The sequence below is a fragment of the Pan troglodytes genome, chromosome 23 (genome assembly GCF_028858775.2).
Source record: "Pan troglodytes isolate AG18354 chromosome 23, NHGRI_mPanTro3-v2.0_pri, whole genome shotgun sequence".
In the NCBI taxonomy this organism is placed as follows: domain Eukaryota; kingdom Metazoa; phylum Chordata; class Mammalia; order Primates; family Hominidae; genus Pan; species Pan troglodytes.
Genome location: NC_086016.1, coordinates 31,191,577 through 31,205,020, shown reverse-complemented (window position 1 = coordinate 31,205,020; position 13,444 = coordinate 31,191,577). Strand labels below are relative to the sequence as shown.

The 13,444-nt window shown below is 51.2% G+C and overlaps 1 protein-coding gene across 1 annotated transcript in view; it reads right to left on the bottom strand.

Annotated features, from left to right (window-relative positions):
- Positions 1-3,011: 3,011 nt before the first annotated feature.
- The window catches only part of ZNRF3 (zinc and ring finger 3), a 170,337-nt gene continuing 159,904 nt past the window's right edge, over positions 3,012-13,444 (bottom strand). Inside the window, exons 5-9 of the mRNA XM_515054.9 lie at positions 12,160-12,270; positions 10,147-10,314; positions 8,535-8,637; positions 6,078-7,829; positions 3,012-3,423 (exon numbers count right to left, since the gene is read on the bottom strand). Coding sequence (XP_515054.6) covers positions 3,380-3,423; positions 6,078-7,829; positions 8,535-8,637; positions 10,147-10,314; positions 12,160-12,270 — 2,178 coding nt within the window. The 3' untranslated portion in view covers positions 3,012-3,379. The remainder of the gene's footprint in view (positions 3,424-6,077; positions 7,830-8,534; positions 8,638-10,146; positions 10,315-12,159; positions 12,271-13,444) is intronic.

Here is a 13,444-nt window from a genome sequence, read left to right as displayed (position 1 = left end):
GACCTCATTTTAAAAGCATTAGTCCTGCACGAACTTCGAGTAGAGACTAGCAGCACATAAGTATGTGAGCAGTGGGACAGATGGGGCTTTATTTTATAAAAGGGCTTGGATTAGGAGGAGACAGGGAAGGAGCTGAGAGTTAAAGCCAGCTTACTGGGGCTGCATCCATAAAGAGGTACCTTGTTGGTAAACACCCAAACTTCCATTTTTAGCTGGTTCTAGAACTCTTCACTGTATATGGCTGTCCTACACCCAGGGCTGGGTCACTTGACCCTGCCCAACTGCCACACCCCAACTTAGAGGGATTGGGGGCAGGGGTTCTCAGTGGAAAGTGAGATACTCCTAGTTTCCATGGCTATAAAACCACTCACACACCACTCAGAGTCCACCGAAAAGGGTGTCTGTCATTGGTGGAGTCTTACAACTTCAAAGAGGACATTTCTTTTGATTTATGTGTGACAAAATAAGACCATTGGTTATTTTATTCCAGTGATCTCCCTGTCTGAGAAGCCAACACAAATTTAAAAGACAATGGTTGGTATTGCTGGGCGGGCGTGGTGGCTCACGCCTGTAATCCCAGCACTTTGGGAGGCCGAGGTGGGTGGATCACCTGAGGTCGGGAATTCAAGACCAGCCTGACCAACATGGAGATACCCTGTCTCTACCAAAAATACAAAATTAGCCGGGTGTGGTGGCGCATGCCTGTAATCCCAGCTACTAGGGAGGCTGAGGCAGGAGAATCACTTGGACCCGGGAGGCAGAGGTTGCAGTGAGGTGAGATCGCGCCATTGCACTCCAGCCTGGGCGACAAGAGCAAAACTCCATCTCAAAAAAAAAAAAAAAAAAAAGGCAATGGTTGGTATTTGGTATTTAAGGTTTTAAAATTGCATTTTTGTTTCTACCACCTGTAAGCTACAAAAATTAAATGGGTTTCTTTCGCCATCTGCAGCTATCACTTGTTCAAGTGAAAACTAGACACACTTACTTTAATAAGCCCAGTTGAAGCCACATTCTCTACTCATCTATTTATTGCTTAAGGCTATTGAGAGGTGGTTTTCCAGCCAGGGCTAAAGAAAGCCACTTTGGGAGTTCGGTTTCAGACGAGGAAGAAAAAATGCACTCAAAGGCATTAAAAACAAAACAAAACAAAAAAACCCCCCAGAAACAACAACAAAAAAATCTCAGTGAGAAGCTGCTTTTTGCAGTTCATATTAAAAGCCAGACCCTGCTTCCCTAAAACCACGCAATGCAAGCTGCTGTCCTTAGCAGCTGCTACTCCTGGCCCGAGAAATGAAGGCGTCCCAGATCACATGTCACCAGCTTAGGCGCTTCTCACACCCTCGATAACAGGTGTGCGGGGCGCAGTCCGAGGAGCAGCCCCCAAGGGACTGCACCCGAGGACGGAGGACGGATCTCACCAGTGAAGCCTCAGTGGCAAATGTTTTGATCATTTGATGTTGGAATTTGTCAAATCCTAGCTAGAGATAAGTAAATTTCCTCATCATACGCTGAGGTTAAGAAAAACATTCTGATAAGAGTGAGATTCTCGTTCAAGACTGGAGAACCCAGGTGGAGACTTGTTCAAGACTGGAGAATCACCTGGCAGCCCAGGTGGTCCTTGTTCTCCTACCCACAGGGGGCCAGGTCTCAAGTTTCCTATTCTCAAGTGAGCTTTCAGACCCACTGGGCCAGTTCTTTCAGATGGCAACAAATATCTGATGAATGAATGAATAAATAAATACAAGTGACCAGAAGAGTTAGTGAACACAAAGACTAATATTAGTTTCCTCTAAAAAAAATTTTTTTAAAGAACAAGGAATACATTGGACAAAAAAGGATGACAATCCCTGATCTGAAATAGCTTTAAATAGATTCTCTCTCCCTTTTAAAAATGAAACACCTTAAAACCACAACGGTTTGGGTTTTTAAACTCTCCCCTTCCCCTTAATAAAAAAGGCTGGAAAAATATACAAAAACCTACCCTTTGGGTGTAAACTATCTGATAGTCTCTCTCTCTCTCTGTCTCATGGAGAATCAATACATAATAGTGCATTAGGTAGACAGGATAGTAGACATCTGCAGACGAGATGAGCAATTTCAGCCATGAGGCAGAGGACTGAATAACCCTGAAGCGGTGCTTCCATGGGGAAACAGGATAGGAAAGGTATCATTCAAATGGAGCTCAGTGCAGACCTCGTAGGTCCAGTCACATGACCCCAGAAAGGCAGCCCAAGGAAGCAGCAGCCAAGGGGTGTGGCTGCCCCCACACAGATGCAGGCGCACTGCACATGGGTGTGCTGCTGGGTCAGTGGAGAGCACTCTCCCCCAGCCCCATCGGACACCAAGGCCGCAAAAGTACATTCCTTCTGGGTGTCTGTCCCCACACACCCCGTCGAGCCATTTCTGCAGCCAGTGGCAGGGGGCCCAAAATATTTTTGCAAAGGACTCCAAAGCCAGGACAACCAAAGGGGACAACCTCCTCTTCCCTGCCCGGAGGGTCAGAGTTCAGGTCGAGGGCCCCAAGAACATGCCCTTACTATGACCTGGACCTCAGCCAAGACCAGGGCTGTGAACTCTGTCATTTCACTTGGGACCATGACCTGAGGGGACAGACTGAGGACACTGGGCAGAATCGTCCCCATCACCCTGGAGCTTTCATAGCAGCGGCTTGACCTGGCTCCGCAGGGCTGTGGATCATGTACACCCTATTCCTAGCTGCTGCCATCACCTGCCTAAAGGCGTGGGCTGGAGAGGCATGGCGTCTGAGACCTGAAATCGTGTACATTGGGATTTGCCACGAGAAAGAAAGAGGCAGTTTTGCACTGCTCCTCAGAGCCTGTACCCCTATCAACTAGCTTTACTTCAAGTTTCTGGTTCATTTTCTAAGGCAGGTGAAGCCCTGAGCTTTTCAAAGGCCTGAGCTCCCTTCAGGGAGACAACAGTATCTACACATGATGTGGTTCATTTAATGCAGCAGTGATTTTTTTTTCTTTTTCAGCAAAAGTTGGCGGTTAGGGTTCTTTAAAATATATATTTAAATAACTTTTTACATTTACATACAATATCTTAAAAAAAAAACAAAGCAGAGAACTCAATCCCACACCTCGGAACCCCAAGCACACACACTTTACAAAACAGAACAACATGTTATCAAAAGAGGCAAAGGACTCGGAGAATTTTGTCTGTTGATTTGTTAATGGGGTAGGGGGTGGTTTTGCCACAGGGGGCTCACATTTTGGGTTGACAAGGAGGGCTCTCTTTATTACCACTTTTGTGTGTTTGTCAAAGCTAAAAAAATTTTTTGTTTTTGTTTTTTGAAAGAAGTCAGTTTGGAGTCTCCATACAGTTCCCAATTTCCAGGTAAGAGTTCCTCCTGAGCTCAGGCTCCCGGGCTGCTGCTGTCTGCTGAGTGAGATCTCGGTCCTGGGAAAGAGAGAGAACAATCATCAGGGGAGGGAGCTGGCACCACACATGGGACCAGGCAAGGGACTCAAGTGGCTCTGTCCCCAGCGTGTGGCAGGCCTGTGTATGCTAAAGGGCTGAAGCAGGTTCCTGTTCCCAGAGGGGCTCCATTTGTGCTGAGAGCACAGGTGCCTCCTGGAGAGCCAGCCTCTCATTTGGATGTACAGAGCTTTCTAGAAGCCCTCAGGTAGCATGAAAGCCCAATATATTAAAGATGTTAACTGGGTGCCCGGTGTGCATCAGGCCCTGGGAAAAGCAGTAGAGAGGACTCCCTCACAGAGCTTACGAACCTTGAGACAAAGTAATTTAGCAATAGGATGACAGAAGTGAACAGAAGGTGTGTAGGTGATCTCAGAGGGGGCTGGAGTGTTACCTAACCTAAGATCTGGAGGAGAAAAGTAGCGGACAGGTCTGGGGGCTGGAATGAGCTTGGCACATGGGAAGAACGGGACAGGGGCCACAGGGGGTGAAAGCAGGAAGCAAGGAGAGTGAACCAGGAGCTCATCAGATGGGTTGGCAGGAGCTGGATCACACAGAACTGAGTGAGATGCTAACATTCATTATTATTATTTTTGAGATAGGGTCTTGCTGTGTTGCCTAGGCTGAAGTGCAGTGGTGAGATGACTACAGCCTCAATCTCTTGGGCTCAGCCTCCTGGGTATCTGGGACTAATGGCATGTGTCACTGTGCCCAGCTAATTAAAAAAAAAATTTTTTTTTTTAAATAGATAGGGTCATTCTATGTTCCCCAGGCTGGTCTCCAACTCCTGGCCTCAAGTGATCCTCCTGCCTTGGCCTTCCAAAGCACTCAGCCAGGAGTTAACCTTTTTTTTTTTTTTTTTTTGAGACGGAGTCTCGCTCTGTCGCCAGGCTGGAGTACAATGGGGCGATCTCAGCTCACTGCAACAACGGCGTCCCGGGTTCAAGCGATTCTCCTGCCTCAGCCTCCCGAGTAGGTAGAACTACAGGCACACGCCACCACGCCCGGCTAATTTTCATATTTTTATTAGAGATGGGGTTTCGCCATGTTGGCCAGGATGGCCTCGATCTCTTTACCTGGTGATCTGCCTGCCTTGGCCTCCCAAAGTGCTGGGATTACAGGCGTGAGTCACCACACCCGGCCAACATTTTTAAGATTTTAAAGGTAATGGCAAGTCATTGAAGGATTTTCTAGCACAAAGACATCAACTTATGTTTCAAAAAAGGCCACTCTGGTTCCAAGTGGAATAGAAGGCAAGACCAGTGACAGCAGATCAGTCAGAGGTTATTGCCTCTGTCCCGAAGAGAGGAAAATGAGACTGGACTGAGGGGATAGCAGTGGGGGTGCAGAGAAGTAGATACATTTGGGATGTACTTCACAGGTAGATCTTGTTGCAGTGCTACTCAGAGGTGCTAGACTCCACAGTTTATTACTGAGACAGCATGTTTGGAAATCTTGTAGCAATCTGATGTCTGTTGAATCTAATAATAAAATACCTGGACTTGTATCTTACATGTCTTTTGCTAAGTTTCATTTTCTGGGAATTCATTTTCATGGACTGAGGCAAAAACAAGCAACTGGGGTCCTTCACAGGCGGGTTGAGAAGCCCAGGAGGCTGAAGTGCAAGGGGCAGGGTGGGCACAGGGATGGGGCCTAGGTTTTTTTTTTTTTTTTTTTTTTTTTTTTGAGATGGAGTCTCGCTCTGTCGCTCAGGCTGGAGCGCAGTGGTGCGATCGTGGCTCACTGCAACCTCCACCTCCCAGGTTCAGGCGATTCTCCTGCCTCAGCCTCCCGAGTAGCTAGGATTACAGGTGCCCGCTACACCCAGCTAATTTTTTTGTATTTTAGTAGAGATGGGGTTTCACCATATTGGCCAAGCTGGTCTCGAACTCCTGAACTCAAGTGATTCACACGCCTTGCCCTCCCAAAGTGCAGGGATTACAGGCATGAGCCACTGGGTCCTGCCTTTTTTTTTTTTTTTAAGACAGAGTCTTGCTCTGTCACCCAGGCTGGAGTGCAGTAGTTTGATCTTGGCTCACTGCAACCTCTGCCAACCAGGTTCAAGTGATTTTCTTGCCTCAGCATCCTGAGTAGCTGGGACTACAGGCACCCGCCACCACCCCTGGCTAACTTTTGTACTGAGTAACGAGAATGTTTATGAAGTGGCTCCTACATAATATCCCAGCCATGTGGAGTCATGAACAGACTCCATGGTTTTGCCATGTTGGCCAGGCTGTCTCCAACTCCTGGCCTCAAGTGATCCACAGCCTCGGCCTCCCAAAGTGGTTGGGTGAGCCAAGATTACAGGCATGAGCCACTACCCCCAGCTGGTGCTAGGTTTTTGGTGTGAGCATGCGGATGGGGAGCAGGGCAGAGGGGGAAATGAGTACTGCTGTGGACATGACAGGCTGCAGGCATCTTGGGGAGAGATCCCGAGATCATGGAAGCAGAGGGCTCAATGGGTCTGAACTCCAAGGGAGGGCCAGGCTGAGGAGTAACCCTTGGAAGTCTTCAGCCTCAGATGGTGTTTAAAGCCAAGGTCACAAAAGAAGTCATTCAGAAAATGCCTAAGACAGAAGGCAAGACGACCCTGATGGAAACTCCTGCTCTGACCTACTGCCATTTCCTGCTCTCACCTGCAGCCTCAGTGGCAGTGGCGCTGAACTCCTGAGTGTCCTGGAGGGCACTAGGGAAGTTGGCCCTGACAGCACCCGCCTCCTCCGGAGGGCAGCCAGGCCGCAGCAGGGCCCTAGCCTGGCAGCACAGAGCCCGCTCCTCTTCCCGGGTTGCTCCCAAGCCCCTGTGGGGCCGTGGGGTATCCGGGCCTCGCGTCCCACCCCAGGAGCCGAGGCTGTGGGTCCCTTGGCAGTCCGAGGGCAGGCCCAGATCACAGTCCACATCCTCTGGAATGATGGGGATGCGCTGGCTCAGGTCCCGGGCCCCGGGGTAGCAGCCGGGCGGGGGTTCCTCGGTGAGCGTGTACTGCACACTCACCGAGTAGTCCTCAGTGTAGCAGCCGCTGCCCCCTCCGCCCCCGCGGGCCACCTGCTTCTCTTCATAGAAGCAGCAGGGCAGACCCTCGTATTTCACCCCATCTGTCCTGGGCAAATGGTCGGGGTGAAGGCCGTACAGGCCCTGGGAGCTTCCTGACTGGGGTTCCCCACCCGCCGGGCCAGAGCCCTCGTAGAGGTGGGGCCCCAGGAACAAGGTGCTGCTGCCAGCTGCTCCGGCGCTAGGCCCGGGTGGGGAGGGCTGGGGCTCGCAGCAGCAGGCACACGACGGCAACTCGTGGCCCCCCTTCCAGGTCCTCCTGAGGTCAGGGGCGGCCCCAGGAGAAGCCTCGAGCCCCACTTCTGAGGTAGAGCTATTGGGCCCCCTGTGCTCCAGGGAGGAGTTGCTGCTGTAGTTCATCTCCAGGCTGCAGGTGGACACCTGATCCCCCGAGGGAGAGGCAGGGCCCGGCCAAGGCTCGCCCCGCCCAGCACCATGACTGTGCACCGCCGGGAGCTCCTCGGGAGGCGGGGAGCCCTCGAAGCACAGGGCAGGTCCCCGGCCCGAGCTGCCCGAGCCCCCGGCCTCACTGGCACGACAGGGGCTCCGGCTGCGGTAGATGAAGGGGTCATAGTCGCTGCTGAGGGAGCTGCGGAAGGTGGAGCAGCTCCCGTACACGCCCTGGTTGCTGACCTCAGTGCAGTCTACCACAGAGTCACTGGAGGAACAGCGGCACTGGCCGGAGCTGCTGCTGCTGCTGCTGTCGCTGCCTGGGCAGTCGGCCAGGTAGCCACTGCACACCGAGCGGTGGCCGTGATAGCAGCTGAAGCTGGACGTGCTGCCGCTCTCCAGGTGGGAGGGCGGGGCCACGTGCACCACGGTGGGGAAGAGCAGGCTGCCACTGCCGTTCGGAGGAAAAGCACGGGCCGGGCCCCTGGGCGCGAGGCTAGGTGGGGACTGCCCCTCCTGCTCCGGGTAGCTGAGGCCCTGGAAGTAGTAGTGCTGGTACATGGTCTCATACTGGGAGAAGCAAGCTGCCTTGGAGAAGCTGCGGCCACTCAACTTGGGCCTGCGGAAGGGGTGGGCTGGGGAGTAGGCCCGGTGCTCCAGGCCGCAGCGGTGAGCGGCCAGGCTGTGGTCCAGGTGGAGGGGTGGGTAGCTGCGGATGTAGGCGGGGGTCTGCGGGGAATAGAGGCTCTGCTCCCCGTGCCGGTCCATGGTCAGCAAGGTGACGGGGTTGCCGTGGGAGTCCATGCTCGTCCTCGTAGGGTAGGCTGGGATGGCGTTGGTCCTGTGCATGCGGCCGGGGTAATGCACCGGCAGGGTCACCCTCTGCTGCCGACCACGTGAGAGGTTGCTGGTCTCCACACACACCGCGCTTGGGTTTCCCTTTTGTTCTGGAGACAAGTGGAGGAAACAGAGTAGGCAGGGCTGAGCATACTGGTGTCAGAGGCTAAAGGGATTTTTAAAACGGGCAAAGGCTGAAGCAGCAGGCTTGGTCACCTGCCAAGGTACCCATTCTCACAACCCTGCCCCCAAACTCAGCTGCAGCGGCAGAGGCTGACCTGCCTATCTGTGTGAAATGGCCCATCTCCTGTAAGGGCCCCGCTCCCAACTCCCCACTGCTCTGCCTGACAGGGCACCACAGAAGTCTGCAGAAAAGAATCGGATTCAAAGATGCCAGTGTCCCTCCATCCCTGTTTAATGACACAGTGATGCAGGAGCAACAGCCCAAGCTGGCCTCCGCACACTCATCGTCTCTCGTGGTCCTAGGAACACCCCCATGGTACCGGGTGTAGGCAAACACCATTACTGTCATTGCCACTAAAGAGATTAGGGGCCTCAGGCCTAGGAGAGGCCAGATGTCTTGCCCGAGGTCAGGAAGCTGCTTAATGTGAAGCCCAAACTTGAACTCAGGGTGATTCTTAATGCCAAGCTCTCCTAAGGGTCGTGCAGACAACCTCCAAAACCCAGGGCTGCCAGGCCTCCAAGTCCAGAGGGCAGTGCCACGGTGGTTCTGAGTGTTCCCAAGCCTGCGGTGTGTGTCACACTCTAGCTAGGCACTTGACTCTTCAGCAATGGCTAAGGCGGGTGACAGTTACCTATGATGTTGTGCCGACAGTGGGGGCAGGTGTGGTGCTGCAGCAGCCAGGGGTCCACGCACTTCCTGTGAAACCGGTGAGTACAGGGGATGACCCGCAGCTCCTGGGCAGGGAGAGAGGGGACACAAGTCTGCCTTCAGCCTCACAGGTGTGTCCTCCTGCAGAGTCCAGCATAGACCAAGGAGTTCTGCACAGCATGCCCGTGCCCTTCCCTACTCTCCTCCCCACCTCCAATTAGGGCTCAATTCCCTAGAAGCAGGGCCCACCCATGTGTTCTAGGAAGAAAGAAACTGCCAGCAGTCAGCCCCAACCACAGTCCTCAGTGTTAAGGGAGTGGGCACGCACAGAGGCAGGCGTCTTTCCCGTAGCTGGAGGAGGGCAAACACACTCATGCCTCCACTCAGGGAAGGCGGAGTCCTCGTGCTAGTGAGGATGGGAGGCTTAGGGGTATGGAGAGAGGGCCAGGTATACCCCAAGATATTCTGCATCTCTGAGGTGCTGGCTGTCCCTGGGTATCCCAAATAGGCATGAGTAGAAAGGAAGATACCTGGGATTCATGATTGACAGGTGTGGCAGCAAAGGGGTAAAGCTCTGCTATCCCCTCCTTTACTGGATCCTGAACCTCACCATGGGGTGTGTGGTTTATAAGAAAAGCAGCCTATCTAGACAGATAGAGTTATTGGGACAGAACCACCTCCAGAGTTCCTAAGCCTAAGCATCTTCCAGATTTGCTCATTTTACTTTGTCTTTCAATTTTCTGACCTGTCTAGCACAGTAATATTCCAGCTCACACCTAACACTGTGCCTGACAGAATGACAAAGGGTCTACCCTGGATCTTCTCATGGAACCTTCATGATCACCTGGAATGCTGGTCAGTGTCAGGCCCATGTCACAAGAAAACGAAGTCACTTGCCCAAGATCACAAAGCTAGAATCCACCCAGGTCAGGATTAGAACCCAGAGTCTGTGTAAGAATCTACTATTCTATTCTGCAAAAATTCCATTTCCATCCAACAGTCTCTGCAGCAGTGGAACATTTTCAACAAAGGCGCATCAAATGTCTGTAATTCTCAAGTGGTTTGCTCCCTGCCGCGCAAATATGTGTATGTACGCATCTGTCTAGAGAGAGGGAGAGTGAGCAAATGTGGCAAAATGTTCATCATGGATGATTCTAGGCCCCTGACATATATCGTCTATGGTACTAGTCTTTTCTGAAGGTCTGAAATTTTCTTTCTAAGACAGACAAAGTCTCACTCTGTTGTCCAGGCTGATATGCAGCGGTGTAATAATAGCTCACTGCAGCCTCAAGTTCCTAGCCTCAAGTGATCCTTCCACCTCAGCCTCCCAAGTAGCTAGGACTACAGGCATGGTACTAGGCCTAAAATTTTCAAAGAGCTACAAGAAAAAAAAGTGAGGGATATAAAATCCCTTGTCTCTTTGTAAGTAAAAACACCCAGCTAAGTATCAAGTCAAGTCTCAGAATTTTCAGAAGAGTGACTCTAAAAGTTGATGTGTGTGATGGAACACAGGGCCCTGTCCTTCTAGGTCTTGGGCACCTCTGCTGACCTGCCTATGTTTTCCCCACCCAGGATGGGCTTGCTTCTGCCATTACCTCTCCATCAATGTACTTCTCCAGACAGATGGCACAGTCGGATGTGGAGCTGCTGCTGAGTGTGTCCAGGGCCCCACAGCTCCCCTCCCGGCGCCCCTTGCTCTTGGAGTTGAACTTTCTGGTTTCCATCTTCTCCAGAGCCTGCACAGCCAGCCTATTCATGGAATTCTGCAGGGCAGATTGTAGTCTGTGTGAGGGTCCAGTACGTATGAAAGTGGCAGTCACCCCAGGGACATGACACACGATTCACTGGGACAGGCAGACAATTCTCTATCATGCCAGAACAGACTTCTGAGAAGTCGCTCAGAACTCAGACTGCCATAGCACATATTCTCCAGACGCGTGGGGTGTCCACGACATCAACCTAGGCTTTTCCTAAGTGGCAAGACTAGCAGGGGTCTCTCTGATTTGAAGGCAGGGGTCTCCTCCAATTACTTGGACCTGCTGCCTCCTAACTCTGCCAGACCCCGAGTTATCAACCTGTTCTACGCCAAGCGTTCCTCCTCTTTCTGTTGAGGGAGGTGGTGACAGTAAATAGACAATGTGTAAGTGCTTAGCACCTGGCAAATAGGCTGTGCTCAAAAAACACAAGCCATCATCTTGTTGGGGGTGGTCGCTCAACCCTCAAGAGAACTTTGGTGATTCTCTTCTCTACAGATTGCCTTCCAAGATCCACCATCTCTCCCCTGAGACATGACCCTGCCATACATTTGGGGGTCCAGATCTCTGCTTATCCTCTCACCACCCCCTACCCGAGTTTCTCCTTCCTACAAGCACAAAGTGATGTGGCTGCAGTGCTACAGCAGCTACTGTTAATCAAGCATCACCCAGAGAGCCTGGTATACTGTGTAGGTGGCCTGGAGCGGAGCCTGAGACCCTGCATTTCTATCAGGCTTCCAGGTGCTGCTGTTGCTGCTGGTCCACAGATTCTATCTGAGGACCAAGGCTCTAGGGCGCCACTTGATGTACTGGGACAGGCAAACACTTCTCAATCATGCCAGAATAGACTTCAGAGAAAGCACTCAAAACTCAGACTGCTACAGCACATATTCTAGACCTGTGGAGTGTTTATAATACTTATTAACATTGACTTAAACACTTCCTTTGGGACGGGCGTGGTGGCTCACGCCTGTAATCCCAGCATTTTGGGAGGCCGAGGCGGGCGGATCACATGAGGTTAGGAGTTTGAGACCCGGCTGGCCAACATGGTAAAACCCCGTCTCTATTAAAAATACAAAAATTAGCCGGGTGCCTGTAATTCCAGCTACTTGGGAGGCTAAGGCATGAGACTCAGTTGACCCCGGGAGGTGGAGGTTGCAGTGAGCCGAGATCATGCCATTGCACTCCAGCCTGGGTGACAGAATGAGATCTTGTCTCAAAGAAATAAAAAAATAAAATAAACACTTCCTTCGAAACACCTGCTGGAGATATTCCCAATGCTTAACCTTTGTAGGACTAGCCCTTTTAGAACAGAGAAGGCACTGGGCTTAAGTTTTGATCTTTTTTTTTTTTTTCTTTTCTTTTTTTTTTTTTTTTTTTGTGTGAGACAGGGTCTTACTCTGTTACCCAGGCTGGAATGCAGTGGTGTGATCATAGCTCATTGCAACCTCTGCCCTCTAGGCTCAAGTGATCCTCCCACCTCAGCCTCCCGAGTAGCTGGGACTACACGTACATGCCACCATGCCCAGCTAATTTTTGTATTTTTGGTAGAGACGGGGTTTTGCCATGTTGAGTAGGCTGGTCTTGAACTCGTGAGCTCAAGTGATCTCCCTGCCTCGGCCTCCCAAAGTGCTGAGATTACAAGCGTGAGTCATGGTGCCTGGCCTAGTTTGCTCTTATTTTTTTTCCATCTTTGCAGTTTCTAGGCCACTGGGAACAGGCGGCAGAGCTCAGAGTCCACAGCTGTGAGGCTCCATGTTGCACCATCAAAAAATAAGGTGACGAGAGTCCTGGTTTTCCCCAGTGTCACGGCAAGAGGGGTTACTGCTCACGGGCTACACACAGAGGCACTACCTGACTGCGTCGCTGCTTCAGCTTGATTTTGACAAGGAGGATGAGGCAGACCAAGGAGACCACGACGAAGAAAGCCAGGAAAATCCCCATGTCAAAGTATTCAGTGGGTTGCTGGAACGGAACACAGACACAGTGAGTCACAGCCTCTCTCCAGCCTGGTAAGCGGCACATGGGCTATCTTGGCTTGGTCAGGATAAAGATGGGGTGACCGGGATGAGTTTCCCCTCAATTTGCAGGAAACTCCTGGGGTTCTGCTCACATGCACATGGTGTGCTCCCTAGGCCCATGTAGTGCCTTTGGTGTGGCCCAGGGGGACGCCTGTGGCGATCTCAGCCAGGCCCCCCAAGAGCCAAGGGAACTCTGTTGGTAAAGCCTGGCTCCCTGTGGAATACTGCAAAGTTGGCTGTAACTGGTAAGAAAGGCCCTTCCAAATCAACACAAATAATCACATTTATAGGACAAAAGAGTGAGTGTCATGTTTTGAGGGAACAGTGATTACTAACCGTATAATTAATGGTTTACAACAACTCAGAAAATTGTATGCTGCTTCCACAAATATCAGCTTCCACTACAATGAGTCATATTTACCAAAGCGCTTTTTTTTTCCCTTTAAAAAGAAGCCAACAAGTCAGTTCAGCAAACTCCCTCTAGTTTTAGTTCTTACCTTTTCCTCACTGCCTCCTAAAACCTCACAGCCACCTTATCTGGGACCTCCATTTGGCCAATGGGAATAGAGCTTTGCAAAGTGGAAGCTGCATGTAACCGGCTGTGTTGTGTATGGGAAAGAATCATCCTACACTGTGAATGTCCCAATATTTGTGAGGAGGAAATAACACCAATATAGGGCACCAGCCCAAGGTTCCTGGAATTCTTCAGCTTGAGGTTTGAGCAGAAGAGGCTGGTTAAGAGTTAGTGGCCAGTAGTGTCTCTTCTACATACTTAAGAGATGCAGATGCTATTCATTAGCCGTCGAACTCAATCCCAGTTGAAAGCTAACTTTTCCAGACTCAAATTAACTTGGGGAGTTTCAATAAGGTAATCTACTCTACAGGAAGAAGGAAATACAAGCCTTTTTTTCTAGTGTCTAAGCCAGATAGAAGAAGGAAGCCACAGGAAGCCAGGTGCTGGATGCCCCATCCCTTCAATCCTCCTCAGTTTGCCTTTCAGAGGGAGATGGGATGGAAAAGAAAGGATGAGAGATGGCCAAGAGGGAATGCCAGGTGGAAGAGGCCAGAGACATCTTAGCACAAAAGTATCTATTTCTGGTAGGATTTCTCAAATTCAC